Here is a 16,722-nt window from a genome sequence, read left to right as displayed (position 1 = left end):
TCAGTGTACAAGGAACCTGAGTATCTATACTATCGTTAGTGTTATAACTTCCCGCACTTCCCGCCGCCCCCCTCAGGTGCGTGCGCCATTTCCCCCCGCAGCCCCTCAGGCGCTTTCAGGCGCAAAGAAAAACTAAAGAGGGTCGTTGAAAGCCTCAGTTCCCAAGATATTATTCTTCAGCTTCACCCAAGTGAGAAAAAGAGGTTTTTGCCATCCCTGGGTTGCCGGCTGGGCTGAGGGCAGCGCTGACACCTGAGGGGGCTCTGTTGGCCGCTGTGGACACCCCCATGTTCAGCTTGGGCAGAGCTGTTTAAAGGTCTCCTGCAGACCTGTTCTGCCCAAGGAAGGCATGAAAAGCCCCAAGGAATCCTTCCGTGTCCGAAGCATTGCTTGCTACATGTTTACGGGTGGCACAGAGAGAGGGAAAGGACCAGGTCGTGCCCTATCGCCCGGCTCCCTCAGACTCAGCACTGATTTCCCATCCGCTGAGCAGTGACCTCCCTTCAAGAGGTACCGGGTTCATTTCAGGGCAAATCAGGTTAAGATCAACACCTTCGCTGTGTCTGCTCAGAGAGAGGGAGCAGGAGTCGAGGTTGGAGCGAACTCGCAGCCCTTCAGCTTGTGCTGGAGGTGGGACCATGGCTCATTCCCCTTCCCCCTCGGGGGCGCGAGGGGTTTCTGAGGGAAGGCGGGAGCAGGTGCTGATCCTCCTCTTTTTAAACCCCTTTTCCAGATGTATTTCTGTGGCGATTTGAACAAAACCAGCCCTTGCTTCCGCTTCTTCCCCGTTCGTTTTTTCCCAACTCGCGGCCGAGGGGAAGGTGAGGGAGGGTTTGGAGTTTTCCCGAAGGTTTGAGGTGGTTTGCCTGGAGTTTGGTGATGGGTTTGGAAAGAGAGTTACGTGCAGGGGGGTAGAGTGGTGAGAGAGAAGAAAATCCACGTAGGAATAGCAAAATTGGTGAAAAAAACCTCTCAGAATAGTTCAGAGGAATGCTCCGCCCCAGCACACAGGTGTAAATTATTATTGAGGTAATAAGCACTTAATTACTCTCCTACTGCAAATGGAAAGTAGCCAAAAAAAATTATTGGTGTTTGTAATTGCAGTACAGGAATGAAAACTGAGATTCCAAGGGGGGGGATTTTGGTCTGGTGGGTTTTATTTTATTTTTTAATATTAGTGTAGCTACCATAAAGCATTGGGTCTGGTATGTATCCAAATCAGAATTCCTGACCCACAGCTACTGTAAGGAAGGAGCTCACCTCCTCCTACACTAGAAAAAATGTCTTCATCCCTGTCTGCTGTTTTCAGGAAAATACTTCTCTCATAAATCAACTTTACTGTTTTACAGGTGTTTCTAGACTGCAGCAAAATGCAGATGACTTGACTGAAAATTTTTGCTGCTTCCCAAAGCAAAATTTTATGAGCTCCAGTTTTATCAGTGCTCCATGCTCTTCCTTCAGCACATTATCTATCTTATGTGGAGCTGCAGGTAAATAACACTCTAATGACTTGAGAAAAAAAAAAGAGACAAGTTGTTATAAAATGAAATTACATGTTCTATGTTATCCCACTTTTCTCTTATTTAGTGATGAATACTGTCAATATACTGCAGGAAAAGTAAGTCATTGATCAAATATTGAAAATACATCCTGTTTAGAAACCTGTCAAAAAAGAGAAAATTATTCTATACCTGAGGATCTGATAGTTTTCCACACATCTTCATCTTTATGTAGATTATTGCCGTTCATAACCCATGGAAATAAAATCTTGAAACCACTGAAATAAAGTTATATATGGGGTTTTTAATAAGGTACTGGCCTTTATTTTACTCGCAGTGAAATTCCAGGTGTCTGCTTTAACTGATGTGAAAGCCAAAAAGGTAAATCTCATAACTGAGAACACAGGAAGAAATGATAATTCTGATGCTGTGCATTATAGGCTTGAATATTTAGTTGAGATCATCTTAGTTCTTGGCAGCTTCGGTGAAATACCCATGAGAAAGGTAGTTATATTTAAAATATAATCACAGGGTATGTAACCTGATGTCCTTTTGGCCAGTGTTTCCTATGAGAAAGGGCTAAATGCAAGCCTTTGGGTTCAAAGCTATGTGCTTTGTGAGCAGAAAAGCCAGCCAGCTCTGGGTCTACTTCATGGAAAAGTTAAAACTCTTGTTCCTGGTTTATTGTGGAAGCATTTTCCATCACTGTCCCTGCAGAATGCTAAAAAAAAATTTGAAAATTAATTGCTTTCTCTTCTTCATGGTGCTACAACGTTTCGTTTTTGCTCAAAGCTTTGTCTGGCTGCTGATTTTTATTAACCTTGCTGGTGTCTTTCCATTTCTTAGACTCTTCTGACCTGGTGAGCAAAGAGTTTTTACAAGTGCTTCTGTACTCAAAGGAATAGTTTGAGTAGAGGGCCACAGGTAGAGTTTCGAACTCTTACCCAGCTAGATGTGAAATACATTCTCTTAAATAATTAGAGTAAGGTGTTTATAAGATATTTGGTATCTTTTTCTGTGTTTAGCTAGCTACTGGTGTCAGTAATTCTTATTTATCATCATTATTTCACCAGGACCGTGGCTTTGCAGTGCTCCCATTAACGGAATTGTGAGTGCATCAGTGGCAGGGATTTCTTGGCATGGAAAAAATAGGAAAGATTTCTTGACCACTTGTAACAGCATCTCTGTAACCACATGAGTTGAGAGACCCTGCCCCATCTGCTAAAGGATGTTTATGTTCATGTGTTTTTGTAAAACTGAAATGACACTGGCAGTGATTTCGTTGATATAAAATGCCTCTCTGCTGAAATGAAGCTGTTTTGAGGGGAAGGATAACTTAGTGACCATCTAAATGCTAGAAACCCAGAGATAATGATAAAGACAGCCCTCATATCCAAGAGAGCTTTCTAATGAAGTCCAGCAGTGCTGGACTCTAAATGCTTTGGAATAGCAGGTGATGACGTTTGCCATTGAGGTGTCTCACTGACTTTTGGCAAAACTGGGTCTGTGCTGCACAGAGCTCAGGAGGGTAAGGGACTTAAACCTGTCTCAGTGCTGTCTGACAGCGTGTGCTCATTGCTCTACATAACCCTTGGATGCCAAAGGGAGAGAGGAAAACCCTGGGAACAGACAGCTGCAGGTGGCTGAGGAGCAGCCCACGGCCTGCTTTTGGGAATAAATGAGAGCAGAAGAGGCAACCTGGGAGGGCTTAGGCTGGAGTTTCCCATGGTCGTGACACCATACCCTCCTGGAACAATCAGCTTTCACTGGGATAAGCACTGACTTGGGATGTGGATCAAGCCCGTTAAGAAGATTTTTCTAGAGCCTTTAGGATCCTGCCTGGGTGCTATAAAACCAAGCTCACTTCCCATTCCTACCTAGCATGTGCTCAATTTTGTTCAAATAAAAATCTCTTGGAAATTTTAGAAGGATGAAAGAAAGGAGAGAGAAGCAGTGTGTGTGCCAGAAAGGGAAATAAACCCAAGGCCTTGGGCAAGGGTTTACCACCTTAGCATTAGATATGACAGCGGTGAGATTCAGGTGTCAGGGAGAGGTGTGGCAAACAGGGAGCCATCCAGCAGCAGGAGCAGGTTTCACTGAAGAGCCTCCATTTTAATGCAACCTCTGTTCTGATTTAATAAACAAGCTTGTGTTCCAGCCATTTCAATGGATGTTGTACCAGGAGGGCACATGTGATGGATCAAGGCTTGAACTCCATTAGATGCTGAACAGGTGGGGCAGCAATTTGCTGAGTTGACAGGTGAAAAGAGCAAGTGTAGAGTTTTGGCACAATATACTGTGTGACCTCTTTCTCGTGAGTGAGGGATTAGCAAACCACAAAAGGAATCTCTTTAATTGGAAAAGGTACTTTGCTATACCAGCTACATATTTAACATCTTGTGCTTTTTAAGTAATAGCTTGAAGTCAAAGTTCAGCTGAAGTTTCAGTGGCCTTTTTTTTTTTTACATGTTTGTGTGTTCTCTCCTGTAGGAATGATGACTGTGGGTAAAAATAGACCATTTTAGAAAAACACCTTTGGTAGCCCATGTCTGTGTTTGAAGTATGTCTGCTGAGTATTGGGTTTGAGAGGTAAATACTACAGGCAATTTTTTTCAGCCTGATTTATCAAACTTTATGGCTTCACAGGAGGAAATATTTAGAAGTCTCATTTCAGTACTGTTTTAGGATGCTGCTTATTTGATGAAACTATTATGCCATAAAAACTGGGTGATTTGTGGAGAGATGATGGGCTCTGGCAATGTTTATACACCCAAATCACTTCCTTTCTTGGAATCAAAAGTGTTCTTATGTAGAGCATGAAACACAAAAAGAGAGCAGGAAAGAGAGGAGATAAAGCACAGTATTAAATAGAGGCTCTATTGAGAGAAAATAAAGTGAATGCTAACGTGGGCCTGAGAGATTCCAAGTCTTCCAATGTATTTTTTCCCTGTTTGTTCCATATAAATCCCCACCAGAAGGAAGGATATACGAGTGATGTCATATTGGGTGCCAGAATTCCCTCATTTCACACACTTGTGTGTTTCAACAAAGGAGGAGGTTGCTGGATGAGAGGAATATACTCTTGGAGTTTGGAGAATGTATTTTAAGTCTGGTGGACAAACCATCATGTTTCTTGATCAACTGATACAAACTCTTTTCCCAAGCTGAGTTGCATCTCATGGCAAATCCATGTCATTTTGTTTAGCAATAGAAATGTGTAACTCATTAGGCAAATTTGGATATGTTCAATTGTTGAAGGAAGGCAAGTCAGGAGTGATGGGAGAGGTTTAATGAAACTGGGTTTGTGACACAAATATTCTGTAGTGTCTAGGAGGTTTTTGTGCAGGGGTGTGCAACTCTGTACTGCTTATACTGAAAATGCCTGATGGAGATCCATTTTCAAAAGTAATCTAAGTTTCAAGAGGTTGTCAGGTTTCTGATCCAGGTTTTTACTTGTCCTGTATGACTACTACAAGCAGCCAGTTAGGTGTTTAAGTTATACTCTCTTCTCTGCAAATTGATATTTTAAATATGTTATAATGAGGTCCTTTCCAATTTCTGGTCTAAACTATCTGTCATTACTGTAACTATGGACAAATCTGTATTTTTCTTTATTTTCTCCCACAGATCAATATTTAGAAGTTAGTTAATAAAGCCAGATCACTATGATGCTACACTGAGTGTCAGCATGAGCAGTTTGTGGCAAATTCTTCCTTCTTGGTTAAGTATTTATAGGCAGTGGGACTGAGAAGGGCGATTGTTGCCAAAGCTTTGGCACCCCTACAGAATTCTCCTAAGAATAAAGATGATTCAGATAAAGGCCAGGAGGGATTTGCTGGCTGCTGGAATCAGACAGTTGTGTGACGCAGAGTTCTCGTTTGATATCAGCTGGTGTTCCAGTGGCTTGCTGCTCTGCAAACTCCGAACACCAACCAAACAGCTGAATTTGAGCAGTGGGATGGTTTTCTATTTACATAAAGGGAAAAACACAGGAAACTCAGAGAGCTTGGGGAAGGTCCCCACTGGGTGAGAAGGGTGGCATTTGATTTATTATTATTTTAATTGCCTAACAGTGCTAAGGGAGAGTCTAAAGTCCCTGGAGAAGCCTTCAAAGGGGGAAAGATAAATATTGAAAAATGTTATTTATAACCTTTAGTGTTTCACCCATGTAAATACAAAAATGAAATACAAGGGCTGATCACATCTTCTGAAGTTTCTCCTTTGCATAAGCAATGCTGAAGAGACAAACACAGCTGCCCAAAAATAATGGCAATGTGAGGCCTTTGGCTGTGTGTCCTCCACCCAACTGCCTCTCCTGGCCCTCGTGTTCCCAGGCTGGTGTTGGCAGAACATGAGTGTAGGATGGGCTCCTGTCAGGCTGTCCCGTGATCCATAATGGGCACTGAGATGTGCCAGCATGAAGTGCTCAGTTGGATTTGATTTGGGAATAAGGGCTGCAGTCAGAGACAGAGGAAGGATTTTCTGCTTTCAGGTTCTTGCCATTTCCCCTCCTGGTGTGGAACTCTGACTGCATGGTTATCACCCTCTGATCAAGTTTTCTAAAAATCATCCTGATCAGTCCAAAAGTGTTTAATTTTCTTTCCCTAGATTATTTTGAGAAACAGCTGTGTTGCTGCACTGAGACTGAAAGGGATGTTGGGATGTGGGTGAGGGTAGCTGTGCACAGTACAAGTTAGGGGGAATAACTTCTTATCTGACTCAGTCACAGCCAGAGAAGATAATCCAATACACTTTTTAGGCTTGGACACCATTATCTAGTGCAAGAAAGAGACTGTGTCCCCCAAATATTTATTAATAGATGCTTTGGAAAAAATTCAGGATGAAGATCATGAAAAAGGAAAACACTTTTTATTGACAGGGTTGATTTTAAACATGCCATAGGAGGTGCTTTGTATCCCATTCCAGCTCTGGTTTGACACTTAAAATAGGCTCATTTTGAATGATTCCTCGGTGGACTGTGGTTGGTTTGAAGTCAGTGGCTCCTCTGTGCAGTTTGTCAGGGCTCTGGGGTGTTTGCTGCCTGCCTGGCCAGTCACACAGACTGCAGCTTCTTTAGAATGTGTTGTATGTGAACATGGTAAATAACCACGTCCGATTTGTGTCTCAGTTTTGACATAAACGAGAAGGAAAGAGCAATCTGAAGTTAAGGAAGCATTTTTAGCATGCAAACATAATGAATGATGTGTTGTGTGTTAGAGCTCCTCACTTGCCATTCTTTCTTGTTGATATGATGACTGATCCCAGAAAAACCCCTGAAAACTAAAAGTGCTCTCTCTGTCTCTCTCCATTCCTGTGCCACCAATAACCCTCAGAACAGCCCTTCCCTGCTCTCCACAGAGATGGACTTTCTGGGAAGTTGGGCTTTGCATACCAAGGTAAAGGTGCTCTTCCCTTTTTCTTGTGTATCTAAAGTATGAGTTTTCTTGGGAGATGATTTGATCTTGTACATCCTTCAGGTATAGAAGTGCAACACTTCCATGACTCTGAACAGAACTAGATCCCTTTGTGGGTGTTCTACAACTTGCTGCTCAGTCTCCTAAAATGTCCATCATCACACTGGAACACCAGTGGGCAGATTTGGAAGATCCTGAATCAAAGCCATGCAGATAAAGTCTCAATTTCTCATCAGGCTGAGTTTTGTACCTATTTATATACACAAGATTTTGTGTTTATAGTTTGTTTGCATTAAGATACACCTATTTATTTGAGCTATATGATAGGAGATTATTAGAAAATATATTGGGGAACCACCCACAAATGCTTATAGTGAGTAAGTTCTTATCCTGTGTTACAGGATTCCTTCCTAGTTTAGTTGGAGACATGCCCCCAAATATATAATTCAGTATTTATTTTTGAAGAGGTTATTCTTGTGACTCCTAATAGAGTTGCTTTCATAGAGTTACTCCTAACAGAGTTATTTTTAAATTATTGGGGAACAGTGAGACACATCGTCAAATGTGAGTTATCTGGTGTCTGGAATGCAGCTGCTGAGAGCTTTGGCAGGTTCTGTCCATATTGTTCAGTGCGTTTTCAGTGCTCACTGACACGAAGAGCAGCAGAATTTAATCTGCTGGTTCTGAGAGCAAGTTTGATATTGCTGAAATAAGTGATGCCTGACTTTTCATACACCAGATAATGCTGATTTCTGTTTGTTTTCTGCTGTTTTCCCTTTTTATTACCTTTGCTCCTCTTGGTCTTTTCAGTAATATTAAATTTTTCCAATAGAGCACTTAACTTGTGTGCTATCAAAAAGCTCCCACTATGAAACTCCAATGAACAGTACTACTGTATGGGGTTTGGGGGTTTTTTTAGTGCTTTGGGTTTTCTTTCTCCTTTTCCCAGACTTCTAGATATCATTGCTGCCTTCTCACCTGCCAACATGGACTGATAATTAAAGCAAACCACACCATGAGCATGTTTATCCTTAATTTGTGCTCTTTCAGGAGTGCCCATGAAGGGAACATTTCTTTGGTGACATTCCTGCACTTTGGGAATGCTGAGCTGCAGGTAACAGCTTCAAAATAACACTGTCAGCTACTTGGAGGTATTTCTTGCCCAAAATAAGTGTAAAGTCAGTGGCCTAAGACTGCTAGTATTTAGCTTAAAATGTTTAGAGACGTTAAGCAAATTCTTTATTTGCTTTTTGGGGGTTTGGTGGTAAGTAAGGGTTCTGTTTCCATTACATTTTTGCTCATATTTTTGAGCAGCAGTATGTGCAGTCATTGAAGATTGAAGTAATGCTTATCTTCCAAATTATTTGGCATTTCCTAATGTGCATGAGAAATGGCTTCATTTCTTACAATGCAACAGATCTTGGCAGGTTTGGTATATTAGGTATCTGTAACTATTGCATCCTTGAATACAATGACATAGGGCAAAGATGATTTGTGTTATTTAATTAAATGCAATATGTTGGTATAGCGACATTATTATTTTTCTTGAGTATTTAAATGTGTTTTGAATGTTTTTGTTGTTTTCAGAAAGTAGCGTTCTTTTCAATACATGTAAGTGTAAATATTTATTAACATCTACTGTTTAATTATATAAATGTAACAACCCAAACACACCCAGCTTCTTATATTTTCTGCAATAATACTCTGTTTTATAATCAGTCCCCTTAGTTCTCTGTGGGTATATGTGATCAGACTAGAACTACATTTACTTGAACCTTTGTTGTATCATTCTTTGTGTCAGTGTCTGAAGCAAATTACCTGCTGTTCAAAGATATTGAGAGATGAATCTTAGCAGCACAAGTTCCCTGAGATTTCTGCAACAATTAAAATACTTTGACAACAGTCCCAGATCCCGTGCTCAGAAATCAGCTCTCTGGAAGCAGTGAAATGAGAAGGGTCCTTTACAAAAGTGAGTTTTAAAGGTGGGGAAATCCATTCCTGCTTTCTCTTTTTTCCTGTTTTTCTTTTTTCCTCTGTTCATTCTGAAACCATGACCTGGTGAATGTCACTTGGCTGTAATCCACTGATGCCGTGGGGAGGGGGGAACAGGGAGCTGGACAGTTCGGTGGGGCTCAGGGACCCCGAGTCGCTCTGGGCTGAGCCCCCGCTGCCGTCAAACTGCGAGATTTTCTTCTTGAGCAGCTTCCTTTCCTTTGCCCTCCGGTTCTGGAACCAGATCTTCACCTGGGGCATTAGAAACGGCATCGAATTAGTGCAGAGGGCTGGGCAACCTTTTACAGCAATTAGAACAGTGAAAATGGAGAGAAGGTAAAAAACACTAGGAAAAAAAACCCCAAAACCTGAAGCAAGGAAACAAACAAACAAAAAGCCCCAAAACACACCCACACACACAAAATGAGCCCTCTTCTCCCTGCCATCAAAAACCCACAAACCAAACCACTGAATCTGTGCAGTGAAAACTTTTGGCTTTCCTCTGTGTTCATTTTCTGTGTCATAATAAATAGAAGAGTACTTTCTGTTCTTGGGCCTGGTGTGAAGGGAACATGCTGTGTTGTATGTGGGAACACAGGGATCAACAGACTCCTCGAGACTCAGAGACCCCTGGGTTCATCATCCCAGCTTTGCCAGTGGCTGTGTCAGACTTTAGGAAGATGCAATTAGGGAATAATTTTGAAGATTTCTTTATTATCTGTGTTACAGATTAATTCAAAGCCAAGTACTGAGGGTCCTTTTTCTTCACTTATGTTGTGAGTGATTTTTGTGTGTGCATATATTCTTATGTGTTTTTAAAGCTCTGATTGCTTTTATTATGTATTATATATTTATATCTCTATTTTTATATCTGTATTTTTCAGATACATACATACAGTCGTGTATAACTAGATATCAGCATTACCTATTGACATTCAATTTCCCAGACTAATTGTGCAGGTGTAAAGACTCCTGTCTATTTAAAACCTGCTTTTAGTTTAAGTATTTATATTTTATTTCCTTATGTGAAAGTGTGAATGAACAGAAAGTTTGTGTTCATACTTAGCAGTTTTTATTGTAGCATAGAAGGTGTGTTGAATACAATATGATAAAGTTGTGCCATTGCTTTGTATTCAAAATCTAATTATTATTTTCTATTTGTTTTTATTACCTTACTGGTAATGGCGTTAAGTAGCATTTAGCTTTGTCTGTCGTGAGTCCTGTAGAAATACAGATAAATTAAGTATTTTGTCTCCATTATACTTGAAGGAAATTTGCCAAAGGTTGGGTGGCATTAGGAGCAGCAGTGTAAAAAGGAACTGCTGATTTTGTGCAGTATCTCTGGTGACTCCAGGCATGTCTGTGTTCTAAGTCAGCCAGCTTGCATAATATTAAGGTGCAGGTTTTGAATCTTTCATAACTGCAGTGCTCCAAAAAATTTCCAATGCAGCTCTGTCCTACTGTGTAACAAACTTTAGTCCATCCATGGTTTCCATTGTCACTGTCTGGGGCCACTTGGAGTCTGCAATCTATGCACTCCTTGGGTCTGGGATTGAATGTCACTGCACTAAAATGTGTTTCTGAAGATCCAGGGCTTGATCCTAAAATACCCTTGGTTATCTGTGCATCCCCACACTTCCAGCCTCCACTGGTCCCTCTCTATCCCATGCTCCTGCACAGACTGAATGCAAAGGCAGAGGAGGCCACTGAAAGAGAATATTTTAGAGAACTGGATGTGTATATTCAGGAAGAACAGATGCTTGTAAAATACTAAAAAGAAAGATCTCTAGTTTGGAATTAGCTGAGGGCAATAGTCTGGTTGCTAAATAAGATGCCCTATTCAATATCACCTTATCCTCCAGCTGTAGTTCTGGAGGGTTGGATCCAACAGTTACTGCACAGCTGTGCTTTCCAACACAGGGATTTCAGGGAATTCTTATCCTGAATTCCTCTAGTCTTTATGTGAGCACAGCTGACAGATCTGGACCCTGCTCAGGGGAGTGTATCTATTCAGGACATAGATTAAATATGTGCTCTATGTGAACAAATGCAGAGCTGCTTTCCAAGGAAATAATGGATCTAAGTATGCCCTTGAACATTCCCTGCCTGGATAGTCTTGGCTACATGTACTTGTATAATAATATCAAATGTGGCACCAAACTTTGCAGCCTAAAGCAGCCTGTACGTAGGGAGTTTGAACTACTGCTGTGGGTGAGGGACCTGTGAAAATGATAGCAAAAAGAGATCCTGACTTGAAAGTCCAGGGCTGGAAGAATCCCTTCAATATGCTGAAATCTGAGGAAGAATGTGGCCTGTGGGAGCTGTGCCAACACATTTGTGACAAAAAAAAGCCCATAAATATCTCATTTGGTTGCTCTTTGAATACCCAGTTTTGATTTTCCTGGCTTACAGCTCAAATACATCCAATGCTTTGGATTTTTTCCTGGCCATTATTTTGTGTGGTTTCAAGAAGAAATAAAGTTGTGAATGTCAGGACTATTGGGAACATAGCCAAGGTAACATGAAGCTGAACTGTTTAAATTCTATCTGTGGAGGAAGGTAGAAGGTAAGACTAAGTCCTTTGGGTAGTACAGATGAATTCCTAATGCTTCATTACCTCTAACTGGAGGTTTCTGCCAAATGAACAGTTAATGAGTGGGGGTGTGGTGTGTTCCCTGGGGTGGAGGGCTCTGGGTACCTGTCTTTCCGATAGTCCCAGGTTTGCTGCCAGTTCTGACTTTCTCCTGATTGTGATGTATCTGTTGCAGTGAAATTCCTTCTCTAATTCCAGTCTCTGGTGGTCTGTGTAAACAACTCGGTACTTTTCTTTTGTTCTTGTTTTACCTGTTTAGGAAAGAAATGTTTTTAATATTAAGGAATATTAATTTGATTTTCCATAACAACTTTCAGACATCTCCAGCATTTTACAGACATTAATTAAGCTACTCACATGGGATTGTTTTCTGTGGCACAGAGAAGGAATATGAGGTGCAGGGTAAAATAAAAGAGTACTGGTTGCCATTACTGTCTCTCCCTCTTTATCTCCCTCTCTCTGTAAACATATATTTAAATGTGAAGCTCTTAAGTGATAAACACCCTGAAGCATCTTCAATAATTCATAGCAGTACATCACTGGTGCTGGCTATATTAATCTCAAAGGGGTTTCATTACGGTGCTCACTGAAGGGACTTGTGTGAATTTAAGAGCAGAAATACCCAGGATTTCCAGACTGAAATTCAGTCACAATTTTAGTTGTACTGTGGCCTAATTTTTTACCTGAGTTTTTAAATATCACTTCTCCAACACAAAGAAATGTCCTGCTGGAAGTGCTTTGGCTTTCTTGTGTGGCCACAGGACGTGCTTCTAAGCTCAATAATAATTTGAATTTACTTTTTCCAACAACGTCCAGCCTTGCAAGGTGCTGAGTGCCTGCAGGGGTATTCCTGGGGATACTCTGGGCTGGGCTTCCCTTTGGAGTTGGAGGCAATTTGTAAGATGAGGCAATAAAATACTTGTAAAAGGATTTCAGGATCATCCTCTCTCTAGTGTATAAAAGAACTATTCTTAGGTACATTAGATAAATACCTTTAAGAGAAGCATTACTGAATGTTTAGAAGATATCTCTCATTTCATATAATTTTTAAACAATTCTTCATGCAATAATAATACAGAGAGATCAGTTTTCAACTTATTTGTTCTCCTTTGCACTTTCAACAGCCAACTAGATAGTTTTCCTTTCTTCTTCTGATCTTCCCAGGTTTTTTTGATGTGAGTTTTCTGGGACAAACTGTAGGACAAAGACTCCTTTAAAGTGGTTCCCTAAAATCCATTGAGGTGTTAAGATGAAGCACACGCCACACAAAGGAGCGACAAGGAGATCTTATCAAGCCCCCCTTTCACATTCAAAACCACAAGCCAATTGGTTTGGAATTTACAAGCCCTAAACAAATGTCAGACTCTTTCATCTTAGCAGAGGAAAAAGGCACAGAAATAGATGAAGGAATATTTTTTTTCCTCAGTTCTCTTTAAATTTGGACTGACTTAGGTCAGACTGTGTTTATTTTTATCTGAAAGCTAGAGGTAGGCATAGCTGAAATACACAGAATTAAGGATATTTTCCAAAATCCTAGGCCAATTTGACTTCCAACATACAAGATTTTCCTGCCAGAATTTGCATGACTAAAACAATCATCAAACTAAGTTTACTTTTTTCAAGGTACAAATTGTTGGCTTTGAAATCTTTGCCCTAAGTGATAGTTCTAATGCTGACAGTAGGACAGATATTCAGGTTCCTTGTAAACCAAAGGCTTAGAGGGAATCTTTGAAAACAAGTTAAAATTCAACAAGGTTATTCCGGCTTCACTATAATCAGCAAATATAACCATGATCTGAGGGGGTGGAGGAAAGGAGTAGTTTTCCCCATTGCCCTTGGTCATAAAATTCACAGAGCATTTCTTCTGAAGACAATAAAGCTGGGAGAAGGCCTCTTTATTTGCTGTGAAAATCATCACCCTTTCCGGCAATATAACTCCTGAAGAAAGGAGGGAGAAGGAAGAGACAAGGCTGCATATCAAAGCAAAGTGAAGTGTTAAAAGGGTCTGCTGCCTCAATATGACAGATCGGCCTCAAAACCTCAGACAATGTAGGCCACTGCAAAATAGATGCCACAACCAGTTTACAAAGCAAAATAAATTAGCATTAGAGCAGGGGCCTGGCTTTTTTCCTGCTTTTCTATTTTGCTTTCTGGCTGTGTTTCTGCTGTGATGTAATCTGAATTGCTTGGACAACATTGCTTGTTTAAATAAAGACATCAAATGTGTTGGATATAGTAAAAAAAAAATCTAAGGCTGAGCACGCAACATATGAAAATAATGTTGTCCTTTGGTTTAGTCCCCTTAAAGTCTCTTCTCTTTCTGAGAATGGCCACTCCCAGATGAAGTTTTATATGAAGCTTTGGAACCTGTTTTCTAGGCCCTTTCAACACCTTCTCAGTAGGTCTCATGCTTTGAAGGCTCACTTGCTCTCAGAAATACACATTTTACATTGTTGATCACACAGGGTTTAGAAATTAATTTGAAGCTCTGCTCTTGCACAGCTGAAGTTGACGAGGCATTTTATCATCGATTTTTAGTGAAAACAGGCTCAGACTGTCAGGAATTCTTTAGATGTTCTTTTCCTCACTTTGATAGCCTGACTGGGAGGATACCTTTACCAAGCCCACTTCTGATGTTTGGGTTTTTTTTGGATTTATTACTGCCTCATATATTTGGACTATCTGTATGTTTGAAATAAGAAAGGGATTGGTTCTGAATATACAGTTATGGTCTTTAGGACAGAGGATTTCAAATCCCATTTTATCTGTTGAAAGGACATAGTACTTCTGCCTTTGTGGTGTGGTTTCATCCTGAAGATTGACTTGATCAGATAAATTTTCATTTCACTTTTCCTGCAGTTGAATTTTTTTTTGTATAAAAAGCTGAATACGAATATTGAATCAGAATGTAGTGTATTTACTAGAGCCTAAATAGAGAGGAAAAAAATTCCCATTAACATCCATTCCCCCCAGATAATTCCCCTTGTCTTTAGGGCAGAATTTCAGGAGGCTCCCTGCTCTAATCAGATGTGTTTTGATCTCTCTTATTCCTTGCTGCTCACACACATCCATGTGAGTACACACCACTGGTGAAGTGAAGGGCAGACACATATTTATACATATAAATACATTTGGAGGGTTCAGGGCTGTAATTCTGGAATTTGAGAGCAATGAACTGTATCAAGCAGCAATAACACTGAAGGAGAGGAGCCAGTAGCTACTTTATAACATGACCGATATTATGGCAATAAGGAAAACCAGAGAGCAAGGGTGTTTCAAAGAGGGGTTATAATGGCATCAAGTCAGTTTTTTCTAGAGAAAACATTGATAAGGTAATTCAGAGCACTTACATGTATAGTTTTAGACTTGTGGTGTGTTTGAATTTCCTTCCGTTTATCACCACTTTTTCTGTGTCAGTATTAAAATTTTCCCGGTTTTTTTGTTTGTTTGTTTGTTTGTTTTGTTTGTTTTAAATCACCAATGGAAAGTCAAATCTGTTTGGTACTTTTCTTGTTTTGTACAGTTACCACATTTGTGCTTTACTCTGACAATCCCGGGGCTGATGCCTGGAGCTCACTTCCGTGAAGTCCTGAGCTGTTTTTAACACTTCAAAGGCAGGGAATGCACAGCCCCGGGACATGCATCTATTGATGGGCCCTGTTTCACCTGTCCCCAAGGGTTCATAAAGTATTGCAGCCTGTGTGTGAATTCTGTGTAAGTGCTTTCCAGACTAGAGATGAATTTAGGCCCAAAACTGTGTCTCTGAATCACAAATATATTCTAAAGTTGAACAAGCATGCGAGAAACCTTTCAGGGTCTTCCAAGTCTGTGCAATAAGTGTAAAGCAAAGATTTAGATTTTGAAGTCTGTGTTATCGTTTAAGAATGACAGCACATTTAAAATTCAGTGGCAGCATGACACAAACAGGGCTCCCTCATTGACATTCAGTTGAATTTGGTCTCCACTCAAGTCTTGCATCACTTCTACACCTGGAAATCTCCAGTGATGTTAATGAAGCTGCTGTGATTTACATGAGGGGGAAGGTGGACTATAAACCCACCTGGCTTTGAGGGCCTTGGTAGAGGCTCCAAGTGGAAGGATGGCCTTGTGATATCCCAATGTTCACTGGGCATTTGATATTTAGTAACAGTGGCAAAATAGTGCCAGTCTGCTTTATAATTAAGAAACAATTACCAAGACTAATTTTGCTCCTGAGTAATAACCATTTGAAGGAGGTTTCTGTCTGAAGCAGCAGTGCCGATTTTCTGTGTCTTCTAAGATTGCTCCAATTGTAATTGCTCTGCTTTCTTTGGATCATTTTCTTTGATGCTCCCTAACACACACTTACTACTTTTAACCTTAACAATAGATTTAGCAAGCCTTGCTACACCCTGTTTACACCTTGGGAATATACATGGAAAGGTTCATCTGGAGGCAGCTTGTGACAAGAACAGGCACATCAATGAGTGGCACTTGCAGGAAAGTGAGTTTTAATTGTGTAATTGCGGTAAGCTGCCAAGTTCTGGTATGTAAGAAAAATATGTAAAACTGATGTGAAACTAAATGAAGAAAAAGCCTAAGTGAGGAGTTATGTGATCTGCAAACAAACTAGTCTATACTGATCATTTGAGTCAGATTGCCTCTCTAGGAATATTTCTTTTCACTAATAATTCTGGGTAGAAAAAGAAAAGGCACAAGAAAACCAACAGAAAGTTGTGTAATTGCTACGGTTGGATCAGAGCACATAAGTTTCTTTCAAATTATTGAAATTATTTAAAAAGGTCAACCTGATTTTATATTGATATTTACCTTGCAGCACAAAGTAATTCGGTAGTATTTTTTGCCTGTAGCTGTTAAATGTTGCTGCTTTCATTGCTCCATAACACTTTCAAGATTATCATGTTTTTCACACCAAATGCTTTACAGAATGTTCCAACAGGAGCTGTGGAACCACATCCACGTCTGACCACACCAGCCATTCAACTACAGTAACCACAGAAAGCCTTCATGGGGAGAACGTGAAACTAGCACAAATTTAGTCAAAACTGCCTTAAACGGCAGTAGGTAAAATAAATGCCGTACATGACCCACCAAGCGCTGTGCTTCAAGTAAAGTTAATTATTGGTAAGAGCAGCGAGAGCTGAGGTTGAGGTTGGATCCGCACTTACCAGTGGTGTTGGCTTGCACGGTTTTCCTCATCCACTCGTAGGAGCTGTGCCTGTGG

The 16,722-nt window shown here is 40.5% G+C and overlaps 1 protein-coding gene across 1 annotated transcript in view; it reads right to left on the bottom strand.

Moving 5' to 3' along the window:
- Positions 1–8,332: 8,332 nt before the first annotated feature.
- CDX4 (caudal type homeobox 4) overlaps positions 8,333–16,722 on the bottom strand; it is an 8,512-nt gene continuing 122 nt past the window's right edge. Inside the window, exons 1-3 of the mRNA XM_027705505.1 lie at positions 16,667–16,722; positions 11,604–11,749; positions 8,333–9,157 (exon numbers count right to left, since the gene is read on the bottom strand). The exon at positions 16,667–16,722 is cut by the window's right edge and continues 122 nt beyond it. Coding sequence (XP_027561306.1) covers positions 8,951–9,157; positions 11,604–11,749; positions 16,667–16,722 — 409 coding nt within the window. The 3' untranslated portion in view covers positions 8,333–8,950. The remainder of the gene's footprint in view (positions 9,158–11,603; positions 11,750–16,666) is intronic.

The sequence above is a fragment of the Neopelma chrysocephalum genome, unplaced genomic scaffold (genome assembly GCF_003984885.1).
Source record: "Neopelma chrysocephalum unplaced genomic scaffold, ASM398488v2 Primary Assembly neopelma1_336b, whole genome shotgun sequence".
NCBI lineage: Eukaryota > Metazoa > Chordata > Aves > Passeriformes > Pipridae > Neopelma > Neopelma chrysocephalum.
The sequence above is the reverse complement of the archived record's forward strand: the minus strand, read 5'-3'. Positions and strand labels throughout refer to the sequence as shown.